This window comes from Planococcus citri, chromosome 1 (genome assembly GCF_950023065.1).
Source record: "Planococcus citri chromosome 1, ihPlaCitr1.1, whole genome shotgun sequence".
Taxonomy (NCBI): Eukaryota; Metazoa; Arthropoda; class Insecta; order Hemiptera; family Pseudococcidae; genus Planococcus; species Planococcus citri.
Genome location: NC_088677.1, coordinates 42866665 through 42891622, shown reverse-complemented (window position 1 = coordinate 42891622; position 24958 = coordinate 42866665). Strand labels below are relative to the sequence as shown.

At 32.0% G+C, this 24958-nt stretch overlaps 3 protein-coding genes across 5 annotated transcripts; 2 read left to right on the top strand and 1 right to left on the bottom strand.

The window, feature by feature from the left end:
* The first annotated feature begins 6058 nt into the window (after positions 1-6058).
* Positions 6059-12813, top strand: LOC135832079 (uncharacterized). 3 transcript variants are annotated; one of them, XM_065345067.1, is made up of 4 exons: positions 6059-6330; positions 11965-12084; positions 12185-12364; positions 12503-12813. In XM_065345067.1, the coding sequence occupies exons 1-4, from the start codon at positions 6237-6239 to the stop codon at positions 12619-12621; spliced, it is 513 nt and encodes a 170-aa protein (XP_065201139.1). In that variant the 5' UTR covers positions 6059-6236; the 3' UTR covers positions 12622-12813. The 3 variants fall into 3 exon arrangements, with proteins under 3 accessions (XP_065201139.1, XP_065201138.1, XP_065201141.1); XM_065345066.1 differs by having other exon boundaries at positions 6127-6330; positions 12482-12813; XM_065345069.1 differs by lacking the exon at positions 6059-6330 and adding an exon at positions 11493-11517 and having other exon boundaries at positions 12482-12813.
* A 3049-nt stretch (positions 12814-15862) lies between these two features.
* Positions 15863-19580, top strand: Obp56d (Odorant-binding protein 56d). Its single transcript, XM_065345063.1, has 6 exons — positions 15863-16192; positions 17970-18028; positions 18122-18157; positions 18572-18686; positions 18770-18831; positions 18963-19580. The coding sequence occupies exons 1-6, from the start codon at positions 16057-16059 to the stop codon at positions 19077-19079; spliced, it is 525 nt and encodes a 174-aa protein (XP_065201135.1). The 5' UTR covers positions 15863-16056; the 3' UTR covers positions 19080-19580.
* Positions 19581-20648: 1068 nt separating this feature from the next.
* On the bottom strand, positions 20649-24004 carry LOC135832073 (lymphoid-specific helicase-like). The gene is made up of 2 exons (XM_065345061.1): positions 23796-24004; positions 20649-23663 (listed from the first exon to the last, which is right to left on the bottom strand). The coding sequence occupies exon 2, from the start codon at positions 23648-23650 to the stop codon at positions 21140-21142; it is 2511 nt and encodes an 836-aa protein (XP_065201133.1). The 5' UTR covers positions 23651-23663; positions 23796-24004; the 3' UTR covers positions 20649-21139.
* Positions 24005-24958: the final 954 nt, after the last annotated feature.

Here is a 24958-nt window from a genome sequence, read left to right as displayed (position 1 = left end):
AAAAATGGGCAAACAGATGAATGAAAAATACTCAAAAAATGAAAATAAATGTCAAATAATGTATTTGTTTTGTATGTACACTGGATTATCGCGAGATATATTCCTACCGTACGATTGTATCATCTATTATTATCTTCAAATTGGTCAGTTTAGCAGTTCAGATATCCGATGAAAATTGTAGTGAAAAATTTTTCAAACAAATAACAATGCATAGAAAACAATTCAGCATAACATTTCACCTAATAAATTCACTATTTATGCAGTTAATTTATTTTTTTTAAAAAGAAACACCCCTGAAAAATAATAAAGTAACTACAAAACGTATTTTTATTGTAAACATTTTGCTCAAGCTGAGCTTAAGACGTCAAATTTGACCTCTCAAGTTTTTTGTTTACAAAACAGTTTTCAAGTAGGAAAAAATCCATCTATGATACAAAAATTTGCTTAAGCAGCCATGTAAGTCTGAAAGTAAGCATAAGTAACGTTCTGTGATATGGCCCTGATTTATTTTTTTAGAACTTTATGCTTCGAAATATTTTAATTGCGTTCATCACTTCGCTACTGTGAGCAAAATCTCAACACAGCTTTTCTGAATTTCTAAAATTATATGTACATATTTTCAATTTAACTGAGTTTGATCCAAAATACATGTACCTACCTATAAGGGGGGAAAATGTTGAATTTATTTGTCTTTATGAAAAATCCTTTATGAAAAAAGATGTAAAATAAATTGCCTACTCAGTTTGCCGTTAATATCGGATGTTTAAAAAAATTATGTGAAATAAGTTGCCTACCCGGTTTGCCGTAAATACGACTTGACACGGACATGCCGACATGCGTTTCAACGTGGGAAGAATGTTAGGACGATGTACTTTAAAATTTTGAGTCTGTGATTCCCTTCCTCCTATTATCTTTCTCTTTCCACTTTTCCCCCTTTTTTCTACGAAAAAATTGTCTGTTTCAGGTTAAATTTTACTTTTCATAATAGATAAGGTACTTACCTAACACGGGAACTTTTCGAGGTATGCGCCTTTGTGATTTGAACGGGACTGCGATTTTTGGAAAGAGCATGGTCTAAAACCCCTATAACCAAAATTTCAGCTAAAATTGATTTTTCGATTTTTGAAAATTCAAAATTGAACATTTTCGTTGATTCGGGTGCTTTATTCGGCGAAAATTATAAAAATTAGTCCTGAAGCTAATATCAACTCCCTCGAATCAAATTATACGATTCATAGTGATTCCGGAGCCTCTAGCGTAATTTTCGATTTCTATACATAAATATTAAAATTTCTGCTGAAGGTGTGGAAATCAATTTAGGAGGCTAAAAATCAAGTTGTAGCTTATTCTCGATCTGTGCAGAGGGTTTATCCACATTTGAACCGGTTTCCAACGGGACACCTCGAGAGTGTGTTTTTTTTGTCCATAAATGAGGTGTTCGCCTGGAAATCGGCTAAAATGTAGATAAACTCTTTAATAAATGTTAAAACTTTGGAAATGCATTAAAAGTTCTTTCTGATCCGTTATCAAATATTTCAAAACATAATTTTACTGATGGATGAGTCGAAAATCTGACAAAAATGGTTGAGTGTTTTTTTCAAAGCTTGGCCTTACAATTTGAAAATCTTTGCACGCGCCTGCTGACTGCAGAAGTATTTCTGTTTCATTTAATGAATGAATTTTTGCATTTTGCCTCCAATTCGCGCGCTGCATTATACGTAGATTTGGGAGACCTATCTATATTTAGACGCAGACACCTACCTGTACCTAGCTACCTACTACCGAATGTACTCGTATATTACACCAATTTAATTAAATCGCAAGATCTTTTAAAATTAGTTTTTTCTTATCACCTATATGAACTTGATGGTAGATATTTTGTCTTTGCAGTCTACCAGACGCCTTTTTAATTCCGCAGTTGGGTATTTTCTCGGAATGAATTTTTCGAATGACGACAGTTCATTAATTGATCGGAAATTAAATGTTATTCGTAATACGAGTAAAAAATGACGAACGACTTGAACCGCAAAGCGCTGATTTTTTTTAAGCATAGGTATACGTAAGTATAATTTCATAATAATGAGTAATTAAAAGTACCTAATTTGATACTTGCTTGTATGTAATGGCAAGTTGACCCTTCAGCGGTGAAAATAAATTTTATAATTGAATCACCGCTGGAAAATATCTAAAGATACTTACGTAAAACAAAAATCTGAACGTCATGAGATAGGCTACCGTACCTCTTACCTGTACGCTTATGTCTACACCACATATCGTGATAACTTAATTGTGAGATTTGATGAATTACTCTCTATCACGCTCGTATGCGATATAATTCAATATAAATCTATCGTATTTACCACTTCTCGAACCTACAGTAGGTACATATTTATTGTATTTTTTATCGCTGGATTTTATCAACATTCAAGTACCTACATGATTGTACAAAAATTTTTTGTATTTCTTAATTATGAAAACCTGTATCGAAACAAATGTTAAAATTTTCAAATTTAAAAAAAGTTTTTACAAATTTTTAAAGTATAAAAGAAAACTATTTTCAATTCGAACTCACCTAACCAAAAATTTTCTAAACGTGGGAGTAAAAAATGTTTCATCTTAATCTCATCGCTGTCTTGTGAAAAAATTTACCGCAAGAATAAGTATATTTTCTAACAATTTGCATTTAGGTATTCCGTTCCAAATAAGACGATTTATCAGTGCGAATGTAAGTTATCATTTTTTTTAGTATACCTAGTTTTGTGATAGGTGTATAGTAGGTATTTGTAAGAAAATGAATTCAAAATTTCATAAGCAGGTTACATTTTATGAAACGAAGAATGTAATTTTATAACAATTGAAATACCTATGCTAGATTGTATTTTTATTGTGTTTTTTACGTGGCTTTATCGTGGCATCGTTTCGTAGAAAAATTTTCGAATAGTTATAAGTAAAAGAAGTTCGTGTAGACTTTGTTCTTTACATCGAATACTTACCTTATACTATGCAAAAGTATTTAAGGTCGAGCTGCATCGTATCAAATTGTCTTTCTCGATTTTATTATTGAAAGAAACCCCGGGCCAAGCAGCCTAAGGAGGTATTAATTGCGAATACATAGATTACATAAATTACTTACCTACTTGAAAAAAATGAACGAAAAATTATGTTTCCAAAATAATTTACGTACCTACAATGCATTGGTTTTATACGCAAAATTATGTATAATTTAGAGCTTGGCGTACCCACTTCACATGCATGAACATAACATCTTTCTCGAATAATGGGCGACGATTGAGAAAAAAAAACAGTCCAACGCAAAATGTCAATCAAACCGTACCACATCTTTTAGTTCGATCAAAAACAAAAACTAAATTCATTCGTAAGCAATAAATGTGGCAGCAGGCATAAGTAAATTTCCACACGATCTTCGAACCATTTTGTTAACAGTGGTTTTCATGAGAGTTTATCAAATTCTCAGAACATTCGCTAATTTCAGTGAACTATAGGGTTTCCCCAGTTCAGCAATTTATACCTGTAAACGATATATGTTGCTGCGGTCAACTTTTTTATATCGCAACTACCTACTATTCGTAATTTTACATTAAAATATATCTATACGGTCTATGCTTTGGTGGTTCAGGTAGATGTCATGAAGTTTACGTATCTATTATTGTCGTTTTACCAAGAAGTGTAGGTTCAAATACCCATGTGAGAGGAATCATTCGACGAATACAAAAGTAAAACTCTAAACATCGTAAAATTGGTATATACCAACCTAGCCTAGGTACGAAATTGAAATATGAACTTTTCGTAAATAGTAAAACGGTATTCCCTGCCAAACACTGTACTTATACGTACCATTTCAAATTTCTTTACCCAACTTGAACCGAAGTAGGTAAATAAGTCAATAGAAACTTTTTCTGAACTGAAGCTCTGCACTAGAGAATTCAATATGAAATCTTACAGTTAAAAAACACAATTTCGACTTTGTTTTGTGAACTATGGACTGTCGATAAAACGTGAATCGTTTTAGTTTCCTCGCTACATTACACGGAATGTTATTAAGTTTTTAGTGGAACATGGTACCTACTTATTTCCTAAAATAATTATAAATTACTGCTCGTTGATTTGTTATCACATCAGAATGTACCTAGTACCTACCTAATATATTTGTACTTACAATTACATTCACGTAGGTCCCTAAGTATTTGTTCGTAAACTCGCAACTGTTGCATAGGTATTTCCAAACACTGGCTGCACAGATTTCTGTCTGATCATTCTCAGATAACCTGCAGTTCAAATGCTAGTACTCCCCAAAACAAAAATGGCACTTTAACTTTTTTGAAGAAGAAGAAGAATCAGCAGTACTTCAACACTAACTGAGTTTGCCTACGTACGATGAAAAAAAATCAAATAACTTTGAAGAAAATTGTCATGTATTTAAAATTTTTAACATCAAATAATACCGAGGCCTGGGTACCAAAAAAAAAACATCTATACCTACACATTTTTCAAATTTGTTTTGAGTTTAAAAGAAAATGCGAGAAAAAAAAATATCCAAAACCCTATATAACACTAGGCAACGGCATGCTTGTGTTCGGGTTGAAAATGGGCTTAATCGATAGTTTAGACCCTAAAACAAAAAACAGAGTGGGATTTTTCAATTTGAATTGTTTTTGTGGTCAGGAGAGATGATCAAAGTTTCAAAAATGGCCGTTTTTGCCCTATTTCACGAGTTTCTGGCGACACCAGTATTGTTTTTCGAAAAAAACCAAGGTCATATTCGGATTCTACGCACTTTTTTAAGTAAACATCTTTCCCGGATTTTCGATTTTCGAAGTTTCAAGCGCATACGGACGATTTTTGTTTGTAACATATTTTAAAACTTGGAGCGAGAGCCTCGCCCGCGCGAACACGGTTCCGAGCCACGATTACGTGGTGGAGTAACGCCAGCGTCGCGCGCTCCGAGTTTTAAAATATATGTTACAAACAAAAATCGTCCGTATGCGCTTGAAACTTCGAAAATCGAAAATCCGGGAAAGATGTTTACTTAAAAAAGTGCGTAGAATCCGAATATGACCTTGGTTTTTTTCGAAAAACAATACTGGTGTCGCCAGAAACTCGTGAAATAGGGCAAAAACGGCCATTTTTGAAACTTTGATCATCTCTCCTGACCACAAAAACAATTCAAATTGAAAAATCCCACTCTGTTTTTTGTTTTAGGGTCTAAACTATCGATTAAGCCCATTTTCAACCCGAACACACGAAAAAAGTCAAAAATTGTTGCCTAGTGTAATTAACATAATAACATAATGAAGCAAAAAACTTGTTCAAATAATTTCATCAAAAATTGAATTGAAAAAAAAAAAAAAAAACTTCACGAACAACTATGAAAAATACCTTATCTCGAAAAAATTATTACTTTTACCCTATTTCAAAACACCGAACTGTTATCTGGGTGGTTCCTTAGCTTCAATCTCTCCCCTTTTCGTAATACGTACCACCTTTTTAATATTCATATCACTATTATAGAAAAAACAAATGTAGGTATTTATTCACTCATTTGAAGTTTTTTTCTTACATATAGGTGCTTACGCCCAGTTGCATAGGTATTGTTTTTGTTACAATCCACACATTACTTATAGGTTCCTACCAGCCTACCTACATTATTATTATGTGTATAAGTTGGAACATGACGTCATCAAAATTTTAATTACTATAACAGATTTTCTTTTCAATAAATTTTAATTACTACATATAACAGATTTTCTTTTCAATCCCAGAACAATATTGTTTGCTTATTTAAAGATATATTGGTAGATTATCTTACATAAGTATGTATTAATCCAACGCAGATTAGCCATAATGAATTCTAAAAAAAAAAAAATTATCAATTCTACGCATCGCATGCACTAATAATCCAATATACTTACCTATTTTAAAATAAAAATCTGCTTCAGTCTAATTTTCAACAAAAAAAAAAAAAAAAAAAATCTAAATGAATAAATAAGTAAGTACAAAACGTACATACGAAGACGTTTTTCGCCTACACATACACAGGATTATTCGTCGGCGAAAGCTAAACTGCCCCGTCTCGTGAGGTACAACACCTTTCGAAGAGGGGTTTTGACAACCCTTTATATAAAACAGTAAAGTTACACTTTCCGTTCACAGATACCTACATTCGCTATCTTACACAATCCGTTTCATCTGAACTTTTGTCTCAGGGTGTTTTCGTCATGAATGGAATAATCGCTATTAGATTTTTAAACGCTTTAATTATTTTTTTGGTTTTAAATTTGTATTTAGCCAAATCAACAAATGGTGAACCAGGTAAGATTTATTTTTCAATTTCATTACTTATTTAACTTGAATTATGGTTTTTTTTATCACCTTGATTTTAATTTTTTATGCAATAGCTAGGTAGTGTTTTTCAAGTTAGTTTGTTTTTTATTTTTTGTTTTTAAATATTTTTTAATAAAACTATCTATTACCTTATTATATCCTTGATATTTGCAGCAAAAATCGTCTAATTTGGTAACTTTAATAAAAATTGATTGAAATTTCAAACATACTTATTTAGGCGAGGTATCCAATTACCTACTTATATATATTATTTCAAGTTGAATTTGCCAGGGCACACAATGCATAATTAAAATCCAAACACTAAACAGTTACAAAATATTTTTACTTAGGTTAAATTCGAGTGAATAATGTTAAGATAATTTGAAACGTCGTAAGAATATTAGAAAGGAAAAAGAAAATAAAGTATCTATTTCTGTGTGTCAATAAATCTTGATATTTAGGCATATCTATAAAGCTTTGAAAAAACATATCAAAGTCATAGAATTTTCCTTGCTGAATAAATAACGCGCTCATAAGTGAAATAACACTTTTACCTTCACCACAACTATGCAGGGATACATGCTTCTTTATTTCGTAATAAGGCTCATGCCGAATCGGTGAATAAACTGTTTACTACAAATTGAAAAATGCATTCACTAAAAAGTTTTCGTTTTTGAGACGCTACAAAATACTCGGTATGTACTTAACGTAAACGTAGGTATACTTAGTTATAACTACTACTTACTATAATTCTAAATACTAATAGTCTAAACATTTAATACCGGAATTATCATTTGTTGAAATCAGCCTTTCATAAATCGTCGTTATATATTAATGAACAATTTCTTGAAACGTGGGAAAAAGAGGAAAAGCAATGCTTGAATATTCAGAATTATCTTTTGTTCGTTTATCTACTAAATTTTCCACGGTCGTGAAAGCAGATCTGAAATTTGTATGGAATTTTTAAATACACTAATACCCTCGAAATTGAAAATTGAAATTTTTATTCTTTCATGTGTCAAGAAGTTTTACAATAAAATTACGCGATTGAATTTATATAAAGGCCGAATACTGTAGGTATCCACGAAACTTTTTGACGAAATTTTAATTAATTTCTTTCATCGCTACGATTGTAATAACCACCTGGTGAATAAATCGTTATCTCAATAAATTCTTTACCAATAAGAGATGAAAAAAAAGATAAAAGAATATAGTGGACTGTATCACTTTGAACAAAAGAAAAAAATACCTTCATTAAGTGAGTTTTGGAAATATCGTAATTTTTTTACTTTCTTTATTTGTTTCAGTTATAGTCGAATAAGAATAAATAACGAGAAGTACTTATTTTAAACAATTTTCACACGTCAATGTCACACCCACGATTATTTCTTTTGCGTATTTCGTATATCTACTAATTAATCCAACGCTAGTCATCTTTATTATACGAGTAAAACTGTACCTATTTAAAAACCCTTACTATGGCGATAGGAACTCGCGGAAATGAAAAGTATTTAGGATTTTCATTCGAAAGATTTTATAATCTCTAAAGAGAAAGACACGTCGAGATCAAAGAAAATAACATCATTCGAAAGGTGTTAAATAATGAACCACTTTCTCCCAATGAGATTGAGCTTCCTTCGTTGCTTTTTCGAAATCTAGGTAATTTGAAAACTCTTCCATGTGAGTAGATTTAAAAAATTTCAATTCCGTTTACTTACAGTGAAGTAGACATATTCGAGTGGGTAGTTACTAGTTAGCTATACGTACATAGTATAGATATAGGTAAGTTGAATTTGTGAAGTAGCGAAATAGGTGCCTACTTAATGTAGGTTTGTCCGTTTATAGCCGTAATGTACGTATTGGCGTATTGCTACAATAACTTGACTAAAATGCCCATTTAAATTATGCATTTATTATAATTTTACTCACGTACTAATGGATAATCAAATTTTCAAGTAAAAATAAATGCCAGCTCAACTAATTCTCCGTACGTTGATACAAATGCTAAAATTACAGAATTCGTGAAACATGTTAACACATTAATGTTTCATCAAAAATGGTCGATTAAAATAAAATTTGTAACCAGAGGCATGTTTTGCATTAACGAGAGATATATTTTTGTATTTGAGTTCTCTAAAATATAAAGCGAATTTCCGCATTTGTTTCAATCAATTTACAATAATGCGATCGTCGTTTCGATGTCTCGACGAATATTTGAAAATAAAGTGATTCGTTAGAGATACTTAATGAACTCATTAAATACTTTAATACATACATTACGTAGGTACGCAGAAGCAACAATATTATTTGTATACCTAAAATAAAATCCAGCTGTTTTGCAAATTTACAAAATTGCTTGACATTTTTTTGCTTGGACTTTAATATTTCGCTTCCAGCATGCAAGCTTTTAACCCGCAAATCAGTTTTTTTTACTCGCAAAAAATGCCTTCCATCAGTAATATAGACAACTTATCTTTGCTAGGAGATCTTACTTTATTATCAATGGACATCTTTGAGGACAATTCTATAATATAATGAATCAAGGAGCCAGGCACCAAAAAACAACATGTGACACAAATTTTTGATATGATTAAATTTTTTTTTCAATTCCGTAGTTTTAAACTTTAAAAACATGAGACTTTTTTTTTTTGGTAAACCGAAACAATAATACATACCTATTAGGTACTTTATTTTTCAAATAAAAAGACTAAAAAGTTGATTCGTATTGTATTCAATATTCATTTTTAAGTTTTTTACAATCTGTCAAATTCAGCTTGATTAGTAGGAAATTTAGCTCATTAACCAAAAAGAAAAAAAAACATGAGAGACAAGAATTATTACGAGTGTATGATGGTAGGTACTACTAACATACGAGATTAGATACTTTATGATACCTTTTGGATTTCTTATTGAACCAAATCAGAAAGTCAAGATAAGCTTCTAAAAAATAGAGATTTTTTCATTCAAGTATTTAAATACCTACCTATACCTAATTATCAGAAATAGTTCTAAAATTGACAACTAAATACCGAAATAGATTTATAGGTACCTAACAAAATTTTGACCGGAATGGTAAAGTTGGACACTTATTTGATTTATTCAAGCATTTTAAAGCACTTATTCATTCGAATAAACGTATTTTTAGCCCCCCCCCACCTCACAAGTAAACATATGCGTACGTGTATTGAAGATGTGTTATTGCTTGTTGCCGTTGTGGAAAGAGATTAGCTTGCAAAGAAACACCCTGTATAATATTATGTATTTATTAAATCAAATAGGAGTAATGATGCGTAGTCTCTTTCGTCCTAAAAGTTTCAAACTATGGATGTTACAGTGTGAAATTAGCATTCGCTTCGTTCATGTACTTAGATATTTTAAAGTTTGTGTATTCAATTATCATATTATTTAAAATTTTGGATTATCATTGCCCAGCTAGCTTCCTTCATTCGTTGTTTTTTTATTTATCAATTTCTAATTCACATTACCCACGTAGGTAATTTAAGAACCAATTTCAAAACGTTAAAAAATAAAGATTTAAAAAATGACCGTAAGGTTTCTTGATGGATATTAGGTTGAACATTCGTTTCTTGTTTATCATTTATTTTAATTTAAAATATTTTTTTATTTGTGAAAAAGACTGCAGAAAAAACAATGTTTAAAACCAAAAATGCGTTCTCGTGCTTTCCATTTAAAACATAGGTAGAGGTACCTAGGTGCGTGATTTTGTTTCTTTTTCTCCATAGGTTTGTAAACAGTTACCTAGGTACCGGAATTAGGTACTTCCACGCTGACGTAACAAAAATCTGCCTAAAAATGAAATTTTTTGGTGAAAAATTTTGAGTTTCGTTTCATTTAATTTTTTTCAAAGTAACATTTTATACCAAAATATAGCCAAAGATACGCTTATTACAAATATTACCTATTTTTAAAAAATTGTTATTTACAAATTTAGCTACCTAGCTATTTCAAAATATTAAATTCTTTCAGCCTGCCATGATTTCATTTTCCTAGTCATTCGCATTTGCTGTCGTTTTTCTTTTGTTTTACTCAGCCAATATCAAAACCTACTCGTACCTACCTATGTAATTTTTCAAACTTGAATGAAAGTCAATCACTCGGTCTCGATACAGCAGTAAGTAATCTGTACATACGAGTATCTATTACCTACCTACCGATTTTAGGTATTCAAAATTTCCCCACTCAACATCTCAAACTAAAATGAGTAGGTAGAATTTTGGCGAATTGCTTTATCAGTTTTTTTACGAATTTACTTTCAAAAAAAGGTTCATCGCTGACAACTTGACTCTTGTTACAATTCAAATCATTACCTTGATGTTTTACATACCTACTAATACTACCTATCTGCTTCTAAACTTACTGAAAATTCATGCTTCCTTGTCACACCGTCATCTTAATTATCAGTTTCTCGGTTTTTAAATAGGTACATTTACAAACTTCTAGTTATGAAAAATTAAAACCGTCCAATCATGGAAAACTTCATAGTTTTTCTAGCTCAACTCCGATTTAAGAGTGCTCATAGTAAAATACACCATGTCTTCATTATACAAGATGGGGAGAGGCAATCGAATATTTTTATTAATTTATTTTCAATTCGAACTCGCAATACAATGGTATTATTTCTTACCTTTTTTTTTTAGTTTAATGAACCGTTTGAAGTACTTAATCACCATAAGACATTCGTTGTTGACTATAAAGAATAGTTTCAAACATTTTAGAATATATAACTACCTGGAAGCAAATTTTTTATAGGTATCGATTTATTTTTAGATAAATATTTTTGATTGAAACCCAATCAAGTAGATACCTATTTATCTAGAAGATTTGTAAAAAAAAAAATTAAAGTAAGAAAACAAAGTAAATACGATAATTTTAAATGTAAGGTACAAATACATACTTACTTAGTTGTAAAGAAGCAAGGTAGGAATATTTCCTTACCTCTTCGTAGAATTCTATGAAATATTTTTCAATTAATTAAAGCATCTTGATTACACCGCTGGCGATAACTTTAATAGAAAGGTTCCAAAAAAATGAGTGTAGGTAATCTATGACGTGAAGACGAGTTGCCGTATTAATTTTGCGTTCAGTTAATTCACAGTATAAGGTTGAAGTAGTTAACGTGCTGTTGAGACTTGAAGCAATTTACGATGACTCGGCGTATGTTTTGTTTAATTTGTTAACTTTAACGTGTCAAACTTTTGACGATGCTTATAAAACCACCAAAATCACAAATACCCGATGCCTAAGTATCTGTAATCTACCTACGTTTTTCGAATGAAAAAGATTTGAAAATAAAGCTGAGATTTTTTGCGAATAATTTTTATTGGCCTTTGGGAAAAAATTTAATCGGTTCTGCGCTTGTAGGTATAATTACTCGTTTTGTGGTAGATGAAAGAAACGATGTCGGCGCTTTTCTATGTTGGCGATGAATTATTTTTTAAACGAATTTTTCATCCATGTAAACCGTACCTAACCTACTTTATATTATTATTTAGAAGAAAAAAAATTCTGAGAAAGAAAAATCACGTTGAATTTGCTGAAAAGTGAAAACCTTACAACTAATTATCCAAATTTAATATACTTGACATTTTGTATATTTTTTAGATCCATATTCGGATTCTAATGAAGCATCTAAAAGACGACAAATTGTGCAAATTACAGGACTGATGCCATTTCCTAGAACTGGTAGAGCTAATCAAAAGACTTGGAAATCACGTATATTAGGTTTGTATATCCTTGTACGCAGGTGTCGCAGGTATTGGCGAAAATTTTATATTTTATTTCTATTTTTAAAAATTACCTATTTTACTAATTTTATATCCAGAACAAATAAAACGAAGAGAAGGATTAATTCCCTTCCCAAGAGTTGGTCGATCGGGAAATCCGATTAGAGTGAAGTTACCAGGAGAAATGCTGTTAGCTGGTCTAAATTCTAGATATGCAAAGGATTTTCAACACACAAATCCAGATTTTGAAGATCGATGGATCGCGACAATTTTAAAAGGTACGGATGAAATAGTGGGAAGGAATGGTTATGTTATGTATAAGTACTACGAGTGCCTACATCTCAATTATCATATCAAAATTTTTATGAAATAAATTTTCAATTCATCTTTTTTAGATTCCTTAATACCCGTTTCAGAATTAAATGAAGATGTTGGAATAGTTTCAAAATTCAACCAGAACAGCATTGACGACGAAATGCCAGATTTCGATAATGCTAGAAAGGAAAATTTATTAATGCAACGTATGAATAATTAAGAATATAGACCTTATTCTTTTGTTACCGTAGCCACTTCTTCATTATACCTACCATTTTTCCATAATAATTTCATCGTGTAAAATTGCCTGTAATCTTCTAAAATTTATTCAGTTTCATTTTAAAAATGTATTTATACTTCCTACCTACACTTGTTTTTTTTTTAATACAATAAAAATCATACTTACAGATTACCTGATGATTAATGAATAAGTGGTCAAAATATAACGTTCTGTTTCAAATACTTTTTCTATTTGAACTAAACAAAGACTCTGGACTGATGCATGTATGGTATGGTATGTATAGTTCTGAAATTCACGTTCAGCAACGCCAACAGCTTCATTCAATTGTCGCGCTTCTCTGTTTAGTTACTTATTCTCTGGACGAACATTGCTAACAAACACACTGCCCATCCTAGAATTTAAAGGGGTAATATTTGAGTGCATATAAAAATTCCGGAAAACGCAGTTTTGATTTAGGCTGGCGAGTAATTCCGAAAAAAAGTTGACTAAGTAGGTTGGAGAAATATAAGTAAAAAATTAAGTATATGATTTGACAAAATAATAAAAATCATTTTATCATCCTCCAGCATTCAAAAAAAAGTGAAACGATTGAAAAACTGTTTTTGTAAAAAACCGACCTGTACCTACCTACCTACCTACCTACATACCTACCTACCTACAGGGTGCGCGAAAATATCGTGAACCCCTAAGAAAGTTTTTCGTTAATAATACATAATATAAGTTGGCAACGTGAAATAGATGCATTTGATTGGTGGAATGTTATCATCTCAGTTCAACAACCAATCATGTGCTATCATTATTATCATTCACTGTGACCAACCGAAATATTTGGCAGAAAACTTTTTTAGGGGTTCACGAAATTGTCGAAATTTGTGCGACCCTGACCCTGTGCCTAGCAAACTACCCACTGGTTTCAATACGCTGTTAAAATATCAAACGACTCAAAAAGTCAAATATGCAATAAAATATTAATATGAAAAAACTTGAAAAATTGTTTTCTAAAAAATGTTTTGAAATGATTTTTAAGTAACAAAATTATATTATTTTTGAATTGTCAAAATTATACTTGGTTAAAAAATGTCGATACTTCTTCATAATTTCAGAAATAAAATTGTGCTGATGAAAAAATATTAAAGAAAATAAAGCGTCTACCTTATTGTAGAAATGTGTAAAGGTATACGTCTTATCCATAGATTTACTTCATTGCCTTAGTTCATTGTACTATCATTGTTCATTACGTGTAGTGTCACTTGTCTTGTCATCAGGGTACCTCATTGTATAAGTGGTTTTCTGAGCAATTTTCATTATATCCGCTTATATTTAAAATGGAATTCTTTAAATAACTCAAGCAGGTACCTAAGTATTTCGATCATTAAAATATCTAATAACCTTAATTATATGTTCAGGTAGGTATAATATTCATTCACTTGTAAGTAATTTAGGTATTTTAAAACGAAATAGGTACCTGTACGTACCTGCTAAATTTACAATCAGATTTTACTGTCAAGAAAGGTGTTTAAAATCAGAAATTGAGCATTAGCTGTTCAGTGATGTGAATTTCTCTTCTTTCACTCTACTTACTCTTTATCAATAAAACAATTCTTTGGCGAATTAAAATGAATACATTATGTAATACCTGAAAACAATTGCATACCTCTACTCATCGATTCATTACCTCTCCATTATTTGAAAAAAATAAAAGACTTTGCAAATTTGCTATAATTGCCTACCTACGCCTAAAAATTAGTAGACGGTAAACTCTTACTGATGAATACGCCATCGCCATTAATTTTAATATGATTTCCAAGATATAGGTAAGCAAGATTTCGCGGGTCGACTACTTTTTTATCCGGATCTCGCCTTGGTCAAAAACTTGAAATACAGCAGACAGGCTATAAACCTTTAACTGTGCTGGTACTTATATGAATAATAGGCTATTTTATTCGTTCATTTCCCCAATATCGTCGCGAATCGAGAAAAATGTGAATCCCATGCAAATAATAGTATAATAATAATTCTTACCTGCCTATCTAATAAAAAAATACAACTACGAGTAAATCAAAATTTTTCCTCTTATTTCTAAGGTCGCAAACATAAAATTAATTAGGTACCTACACGCGTAGATATGAATGTTAAAATCAATAGTAAAATAATCCGACGACGGAAGTTTAGTTTATTGAAAACAAATCTCACTAATTTGCTCGCGTGTATATTTTTTTTAGCGCGTCAGTGATTGACCTTGATCAACATTTGCTCATGTGGGTCAAGATGACAATGAAACTGAGAACCCAGTTATTAAAATTTACCTATAGATGTTCGTGAGTGTAAGTTCACCGGTATCTTGCATATACAATGCCTTTATACAAATCCGCTGATGTGTTAATTAGGTATCTCAAATTGGTAATTTTTTTCAAGGAAGAATTTGTTATTCGAAATTTCACATTTATCGACTTCGAGTGAATGAGTACCTATCTAATATGATTGTGTACTTACATCCAGAATTGCACCTTTACCTACTCGTATTTGCAATCACGTTTTTTTTTCTTTTTTTCTAAAGATGTTCACAATTTATTCAAACAACATACTCGCATGAATATTTATATTATGGAGTGAATTTCACATGATATGTTGTAAGTGAACAATTAGGCCTGTTACGGAAACAAACGAAGATGCTAAATGTTTACCAATCAGGTGAAAACAATGCCATTAAGTACAATACATACGTAGGGTATAATTTCACCTCGTTCAGTATAATATAGGTGCATAGAATCTATATCGTACAATATACGTAGGTATTGTACATATATCTTCATACAGACGAACAGGAGTATACGAAAGTATTAATTGGAAAACAAATTGACAAATAATGGCGTGGTCAGAAATGAGCCCTATTTACGTAGCTAAGAGTATAAGTGTGATAAATTCCAATCTTCTGTGTAGGTACAGTAAACCATAAATGGTTTTTCACAAACATTCGCGCTCGAATTCCAATCATTTTCATCAGGTAGGTAATACAAAAAAAAAAAGGTTTAGGGTTTTTGAACTTGAAAAAACCCATGTGCTCTCATAGGTACCATGATACTTGAATTTGCCATACTATCTATGTCTATTTACCTGTCGAATACCTAGAAACCGGTAATGCTTTGCTAATATACCTAGGTATAGTGTTATTCAACTGTATGATGAAAAGGGAATCTCCTGAAAACAAATTTGACCACAATTTCATCGCAGGTACTTGAATCGAATCCGTCGAATAACCCTAAATTTCATATAAATTTACGTAAAAAGTCTCTAAATGATCAGACGTGAAATAATCGGTGTGATTGTCTTCTGATCGTGAACAAACTTTCAAAATAGTGTTTATTTTATTTTTCTTATTTTTCGTTGTTACTCGACAAAATCGTTGATTCCAAAATGAAAGTTTTCGTGGCTCTTATTTTTGTTTTTAATGTTTTCATAGTAAATGGATTAAATACCACTATATCTTTCTACACGGAACAAGAACACGAAGCTTTACAATTGTGCGCCCATGAATATCAGACGCAATTAGGTGATTATTATCATTTTTTTTCAATTTTTAATTTTTAGCTTAAATGGAGTTCGAATCAACGATATTTTTTTTTGGTATAATGAGGGACCATTATTGAGAAATAATTCCACTACTGTAGTATTTTGTCTTTTGCTCAAATACTAGTGTGTCTAAATTTCATAAGTATACCTACCTACGTACTTGGCCTATTACATTTTTTGAAAAATTTGCTTATCTACCATGTCAGCTGCTTCTGATGAACGTGACGTGTGATTCATTTTGCATATAAATTAAATTACTTATCGATAACTTCTTAATTTGAGAACCAATGTTGCTAGAAAAATTATCTCCTCGTGAATTTTATCCTCGAAAACACTACAGTAGGTATAGGTACCCAATTAGTCAAAATAAATTTATAAACGTACGCACATATCAGCTTATTGGTAATACAAAGGTTACATCCAACTTACCAGTAAACATATTCTTTTTAACCTTGATTCTTTGTGTCGAAATAAATCTTATAAATTTTATTATTTATGACTCGTGAAATCCCCAAGAAGAATAATGTGCATCCGCTATAAATAATATTGTATTGTCTTAGGTACCTACTTATACATAGGTATATCAAATCGCAGCAATCCATAAAAATTAAACTTATTAAAGAAACGATTTAGCGAATCAACTAATTTACTAACCTAACTAATTCACGTATAGGTACCTAGTCTACTTTACTCATTTTTGAAGGGTTGTCCACATTACAAAATTTTTGAAATGTTCAGGTGGCACCGCCGCATAGGTAGTTCACAGAAAAAATGTCAGTCAAATCAACGCCGATTAACTCATGCCTCTTGGCCCCTCAATGTTCTTACGGGATTTAACGTATTACATATATACCTAGGTATAGGATTTTTCATTATGAAAATGACAAAATGATGAAAATGCAGTTCTGACTGAATATCTCCAAAATTGAATTTTTCGACTATTAAAAGCAAACATAGGTATTTAAGTAATTGAAATGCATTTTTAACCTGAAGAGGGGCTTTCTGTGGGATGGGTACAGACTACAGACCCCCGAAAATCGAAATTTTTAACATATTCGGGGGTTTGTGACTCCTCAACAGTGGATCTCTTAGAGTTGAAAATTCATCAAAACACCTTGAAGTTGTTCACACGTTTATTTTTCAAGGTTGAAATGATCAACTTCGAAGAAATTCAGTCAAAACTTAAGTTTTAGGTTTACTTTTTTCGCATGTATAAATCCTACTTATGTGCTAAACTCCATAAGGACATTGAAGGGCGACAGAAGAGCACGGCCGGTTAATATGCATCGATTTGGCTGAAATTGTGGACAACCCTATTCTGAAGTACATAATTTATAAGTAGGTAGGTATCTAACTATATTTTCAATGCAACATGTACTTAAGGTACTACCTATTTTAAAAGGTAAATTTTATCAAAATAAAAAGAGACATGACATTTTTTTAGTAACCTATTTTTATAAATTTTGAGTTGAAAGAGAATACTATCAGTCTATTTCACTGACTTTTTTTTTTTTTACATTTAATTTAAATACTGATTTTGTGGATTTAATTATTAGCCTTTACTCTGAGGTCAATGAGCCTCTACCATATGACTTTATAAGTATAACGTCAATGGCCTCTACTTAGGTAGTGATGAAAAAGGGGGAAGTTTTTAAGCTTTTAAAAGCTAATAAGAATAATTAGGTACCTGCATTTATTCTGACAGATTAATTTCCTATGCTCACAAAATGATATTTTTTAATAATTTTTTGTGCCAGATACTTCGTACTTTGTTGAACATGCTTCTCTACCGGACGAGAGTGACCACAACATGAAAGTAAGCCATTTAAAAAAAAATAGGAAAACCTTCGATCTATGCTCTTTAAAATAGAATAGAAATGAAAAATAATCAACAACTTTAATGTTTCAGTGCTTGTTCTATTGTGTGCCTCAAAAAATCGGCGTGGTAAGTGTAATTTTTGTCTACCTATTTACTGTAGACGTTTGACAAATAATTATATATAAATTAGATAGGTAGTATTTCCTATTTTATTGAAAAAAAAATTAATTACACGGATATGTATTCAGAAATTACGTTCTTACGTCTCCACATTTAGGTAAACATAATTTTCAAAATAAACTCTTTTTTTTTGGAAAATGCTCCAACCATTATACGTTTCACATTTACATTGAAAAAATGTAGGTAAGGTACCTATTTTATTAAGTACAATATGTACATACTTCCCAAAAAATATGTAGGTACCTACCTACTTTGAGGTAAGACGTAAATAATCATTTATCAGTTATCACACATCGGATGTTAATAAACGAATAATTTATTACTATTATACGATGTACTAATTTAAAAATGTGTTTTTAGACTGACGAAAAGGGGATAGTAAATTCAATCCAAGTCAAAGATATGATTAAAACCAAATATCCGTCATTGAGTAATACCGCTGTTAAAATCTTGATGAAAAAATGCGGCAAAGAACGTGAGTTTACGAGCAACTTTCAAAACTTGGCCAAAACGAATATGTGCCTAATTATTAAATAATTTCAATTGAATATTTTTTAGGAGCTGCATCGGTAGACAAATGTGACAAATGGTACGAAATGTCAAAATGTACCTGGAAATTGGTAAGTTACTCAATTAATATGTAGGTACCTACCTACTAAAATTAATCATTCTTACCTACCAGCAATATATGTAGGTAGTAGGTACCTATTGTAATATGTACCCATCATTTTATCACGTTTTATTTTCACAGTACTTGGAATATCAAACGAAAATCGAAGCAAAAAGAGAGAAAAAAACCACTCCACCGCGTAGACATTCCCACCAACCAAAGGATAAAAAACAACCAACTACCGAGTCTACTCAATAAAATAATTTCAGTAAAATTATGTAAAAATGTTTATTGAAAAATAATATCTAGTTTGATTCATAATGTAACGTTTTTCGCTTATCTTACGTAAGCCTATACATTGTATTAAAATATAAAAGACTGATAAATAAACGATAAAAATCATGTACCGCTTTGTTGGGGCTTCTTTTTCGGTATTCTTTGGATCCATGTAGGTCTCGTGGTGATATTGGGGGTGACAGCTTCGGTGACTGGCGGAGTCGTTAACCCATCAATCATAACCGATGTATCTTCAAAATGAGTATCGCCCTGTTCTATGACTTCAGGTAAAGGTACGCCTTGTTCAGTATCATTGTACGAACTTTCAACTTTATATTGCACGTTTAAATCACAGTTGACAAAAATTGAAAAAATCGCCAAAATAAATAATAAAATGAGTTTTGCGGACATCATTACTACAATGTTTTGCACTTGTTGGAATTTCTCACTTGAAGATTATTTTAAAACACAATCGCAATCGCACCGAACGTTTGAAAAATATAATTATTCATCTCACAATGGTGATAAGACCAGTTCCCTGATAATTTACGTGATCGGCGTTGCGAAACAGGTTTTTATCGGAGGTTACAGTACAAGGAATATAAGAATTAAGTGCTACGTTTCATTAGTAGGTACAGCTAAATTCGGATAATGAAATATGAAAAATAATATGTATGTATTAAACATTACTTACCTATTCAATTTTCACAAATTTTAGAAACTTGTTTTATACCTACTTATTCAAATTTAAAATTGTGGACGTCTCTCAATTCGGACGTTTCAAGAAAACGACCATCCTGCCAAGTTCTTCTTGGGTTAATGTAAGATTTTACAAAATACAGGGTATTTCGAAAATGATTGTTTACCAAAATTCACCTGTTGGTACTATGGTAGTAGCTACTACCTACTTTCGAGGAGGTGAACAAAAAACTTAATCATGGTTGGTCGTCTATCTGGTAAACTGAAGGAATTACGTCATCTACAAAAATCAAAATCTGCTGATTGCACCAAATATTTCGTTCGCAGAAACCACAAAAACTATTGAGAACGTTTTCCAACACTAAAAAACGTAAGAAATCGTAAAGTTGAAAAAAAAATTACATCTACACTTGCAATCTAAACAATCTAATGCCTGTTTTGTGTATGAAAAAAAAAAAAAAAAAAGACTAGAAACGTTTTTCTGAGCGAGTATTTGAGTATTGATATTGAAAAATCCCTCTCAACTTTCTTCCAAGACCAGAAATGAATAACAATATTTTTCAAACTAGGAAAATTATTCTGTCGATCCAAAATTATAATCATTTCGTCGAGTTGAAATTTCAAAGAGAAAATATTTTTCAGATCATGAGATCAACAAAAAACTAAAATAACGACAGAGTGATCTTGAAAACTTACATTGTGACGTTTCGTTAATGTTATCAGAATTATGACGATTTACGAGAGTAATTTAATATTTAATTTTTAATAGATTCAAACATACACAGTTTTAGTTTCGGTAATTCATTTTGAACCAGTCGCCGAATAAAACTATTTGAGATGACAGCGCGACTATTACATAATTTTTTATTGAAATATTCAACACAGATTCTAAAATGAATATGCATACAATCATACATCGTGTATTTTTTTAATTACTCACAGATCTTAGAACAAATATTATTAAACAGCAGAGCTGAAGATGTCCATTTTAAGATGTATCGATGACAAAATGACAAAATACGAAAAACAAAATTTGAAATTCACAAAAAAACGAAAAGAATCATTTAAAAACTACGAATAAATATTAATTTTTAAAGAAACAATAAGAGATGACAAATATAATAGACAATTTCACATGCAAGTATCACAACAATCCAGTATCCATTTATAAAATGCAATATGTTGATTTGGACATAAATAAAAAAAGTACAAATAGAGATACAGGATCTTCTTAAGAGTATAACAGTGGAAAAAAATCATCACAGTACTATTATTATTTTTACCGAATAATTTTTAAATTAATAATACCATACGAAGAGGAAAAAAGTAGATATTATATTAACTTAGTCGATCAAGTCACTGCGATCTAATAAGCGATTGATTTCATCATCGCTCAAAACAAGTCCGTTGGGATAGACGACATTTTTGTGATCAGTAGAATCCAAAAGTTCTTGTAATTCGGCGATTGAAATGATTTCATCTGAACGCTGCTGCTTGAAGTGGCCTTTTTTTACGATTAGTTTTTCCAATCTTCGTTTACCGGTTGCAAAATCGACGATTCTTTGATCAATGGTACCGGAAGTGACTAAACGGTATACAACCACCGGTCTGGTTTGACCGATACGATGACATCTATCCTGAGCTTGTAAATCTACCTGAGGATTCCAATCGCTGTCGAATATAATAACAGTATCAGCTGCAGTCAAATTTATGCCGAGTCCACCGGCTCGAGTCGATATTAGAAAAATGAACGTATCCGGATCAGAGTTGAATTGTTTGATGGCTTCTAAACGATCTTCAATTTTAACGTTTCCGTCTAATCGAACGTACTTGTAATCTCGCATCACGGAGTAATCTTCAATTATATCGAGTAGAATTTTGAACGTGGAGAATAACAAAACTTTGTGACCGGTAGCTTTTAATTTGGGTAAGAGAGCGTCCAAAACCAACAGTTTGCCACTTTTCGGTATCATATCTTCGTCTACGATAATATCCCTGGTACCAGGCACGACAGGGCATTTGACCAAGTAAGGATGATTGACTATCTTTCTCAGCTGCATGCAACGATTCTGCATAGTAATTTTGTAATAAAACTGCTTGCCATCCGGTTCAACTACCACATGTTCTGAGGCACGCGTGACTTGCCTGTTGCGTAAAAAGTCTTCAAATTCGTCGTAATCCCAGGAATCGTTGTAAGCGAACTCTTTCTGGGTACACTGTCGTTTTACTTTCCCATCTACGATTAGCTCAGGTTCTTCGATTTCCTTCTTCGCTTTCAAAGTTTTGTTCATCGTAGCAATATACAGTTCTTGTTGCTCGGTTGACAAAGGCGCGTACACTAGTACTTCTTTTTTACGAGGTAACTCGATGTTCACGTCGCATTTCATTCGTCTCAACAGAAATGGTTCTAAAATTTTATGAATCTTTGATATGATTTGTTCTTCCTTTTCTTTCTCGATAAGTTGGTGTCGTTTTTCGGCGTCGTTCAAATCGGAGAAATCGAATAAGCTTTCGAATAACGATAAATCGTCGAAAATTTCCGGAATGAGGTAATTTAACAACGACCACAATTCGGTCAAATTATTTTGTAACGGAGTACCGGTGAGTATAAAGCGACTTTCAGTTTTGTATTTTCTCAATTCTATACTGAGCATGGATTTGTAATTCTTTAACCGATGTCCTTCGTCGACGATAGAACAACTCCAACTGATCGAGGTGAAAAATTTCTTATCTCTCAACGGCATTTCGTAAGAAGTTAAAATGACTGGTATTTTAGTTCTTTCCTTATTTTTGTATATGTTAGCGAATTTCCTTTTGAGCCCGTTTCTCTTTTCATCATTTCCATGAAACAGCATCACTGGAATATCGGGGGAGAATACGGCGAATTCTGAAAGCCAATTCGGCAAGGTACTCAGCGGCGCAATTATCAAATGCGGCCCGTAGATACCCTTTTCTCTCAAGTGAGACAGCAGCGCGATTACTTGTATGGTTTTACCGAGACCCATTTCGTCGGCTAAAATGCCATTCACTGCGTTTTTAAACAACGTAACCAACCATTCTAATCCATCCAGTTGGTAGTCTCTCATTACGCCTCCACATAGCGTAGCGGGCTGTCTTTCGGAGACGACGAATCCCAATTTATTCCTGTAATGGCCTCTAGGAACATCCGAATCCACCTCTATGGGCTCCGAATCATTTTTTTTCATTTTCTTAGCAGGAGTCTTCTTACCGGTAGACGATTTTCTTTTGAGCGACTTGTTCGGCGTGGACTCATTTTCTTTGCTTTCTTCTAGTTTCAACTCGTTTTCTTTGATCAATTTATTAGACATATACGTCGCGTACTGACCACTTTTTCCAAGCAAAGTCATCAACTGTTTATAACGTTTCTCCTTTTCTTTGTCTGGTAATACAACGCGTTTCTTCGCTAGTTCAGAGAGAGCTTGTTCGGTTTCCAACATGCAACGTTTTTCTTCTTCCACGACATCACTCGGTAACAACGCAAGCTCATCTTCGTTATCCTCTAGCGATACTTCTTCATTATTCACAGACGACGAGCTCGTACTAGGTGCATCGTTGGAATTTTCTTCTACATTAGATACGGTTACTGCATCGGTAACATCAGGTTTACTTTCACTGCTCGGACACTCACTGGATAAATTTTGAGGCGACGCTGCACTTTGATCAGACGTTAACCCAGTCACGGGACCTTCATTAGCCGTTTGACAGGGAATCGTACTTGCTTCAGCAGAAGAATCGTTCGAATTCTGACTGGGCAACGTGTCCGATGAGATACAAGGAGCAGTTTTCGAACTCTCAGAGTTGGAATGAGATTCCTGGCTCGTTTCTACCACCATAGTGAAAAATTTTCTGAAATAGAAATAACAACTCCGTTAGCCGGTTGTGCACATGTTGAGAATGTAAATTTGGCGGTAGAAATATACCTTCGAAGTCTTGAGAAAAATCTGATACTTTGCTCAAAATATAAAACTGACAACTCACCTGAGAGATAAAAGTAGTTGTTTAATCAATTATACTGCATAAAACACACTTCTAATAGTAGCACGATACAATCAGAGAAATCGAGGAACTTGCTCGAAAATAATTATACCCCGAAGATGAAAGAATAAAACTAATTTCTGAACAAGTGAACAGTGAACAACCACAACCAGTTCGCGCGGAAAACTTGAAAATTCGTTTGACACTTTTGACAAAAAATTTTTGGATTTCGCTATGAATCCCACAGAAAGAAAACAACCATAGCCAACAGTTTTTTCAAAACAAGAAAATGACATTTCATTTTTAAAAATTTGAATTTTGAAAACACGAAAGTTTTTCATGAAAATCAGATAAAAAACTGACATTGTATTTCAACATCTGAAGAATAGTGATAATCATGCTTTTTCATTCCATTATTTAGTCAAAATACTTTGTAAAATGTTTTTTTCTACACCCAAAAGAGATTGTAAGTAAGAGTAGTTTTCAACTTGAAAATTCAATACAACACTGCAATATTCTGAAGTCTGATAACATTATCATTTCAATTTTCAACAGTTTCACTTTCAACTCGGAAATATTTTCATCTTCATATTATTTTTCATTTTTCATTCACTTTTCATAGTTTTTTATGTTTTGTTTATCGTTTTTAAACTTGAAGTAAAACTTCGATCATTTCTCTTTTCAAAATTTTTCAATCTTGTTTCATAGGTTATTCAAGAATTCTCTCCCTTCTGCTTCAAAGATACAGTGAATTCCATTTCAGGGTTATTACGGTTATCCTGTAGGTATAAAGATTTATTGCATTTCAAATCATAATTTATATGATAAATTATGTCCAAACTGTGTTGACAAATTTACTAATATTCCTATTGATCAGTCTAGCTCTATTACGGCTTCATCATGCTCAAAAAATGCTTCTCCGGCTTGAATTTAACAACTAGAAGAGGTTTTTGCACTAGCCTTATTCTAAAAAATACAAATTCGACGTCAGATTCAACGATTGATTTACATATTCCCAAAGTGAAAAGAGAAAACGAGTCGGAAAATCAACGTAGAGCTAGGTATACCTGCTCGCTCAGTTATGTTCATATTTTTAATTTACCGTCATTTTTTTCTATTAACCACAACCATGTTCATTTTAGACTATTATATCAATCTCGAAAACG

Excerpts from the sequence above, each read along its gene's own strand:
- LOC135832079 (XM_065345066.1), top strand. The coding sequence starts at position 6,237 with ATGAATGGAATAATCGCTATTAGATTTTTAAACGCTTTAATTATTTTT. Across the intron at positions 6,331-11,964 it reads ATCAACAAATGGTGAACCAG|ATCCATATTCGGATTCTAAT; the intron begins GTAAGATTTATT and ends TATATTTTTTAG. Across the intron at positions 12,365-12,481 it reads GATCGCGACAATTTTAAAAG|ATTCCTTAATACCCGTTTCA; the intron begins GTACGGATGAAA and ends CATCTTTTTTAG.
- Obp56d (XM_065345063.1), top strand. The coding sequence starts at position 16,057 with ATGAAAGTTTTCGTGGCTCTTATTTTTGTTTTTAATGTTTTCATAGTA. Across the intron at positions 18,687-18,769 it reads GAAAAAATGCGGCAAAGAAC|GAGCTGCATCGGTAGACAAA; the intron begins GTGAGTTTACGA and ends AATATTTTTTAG. Across the intron at positions 18,832-18,962 it reads CAAAATGTACCTGGAAATTG|TACTTGGAATATCAAACGAA; the intron begins GTAAGTTACTCA and ends TTATTTTCACAG.
- LOC135832073 (XM_065345061.1), bottom strand. The coding sequence starts at position 23,650 with ATGGTGGTAGAAACGAGCCAGGAATCTCATTCCAACTCTGAGAGTTCG.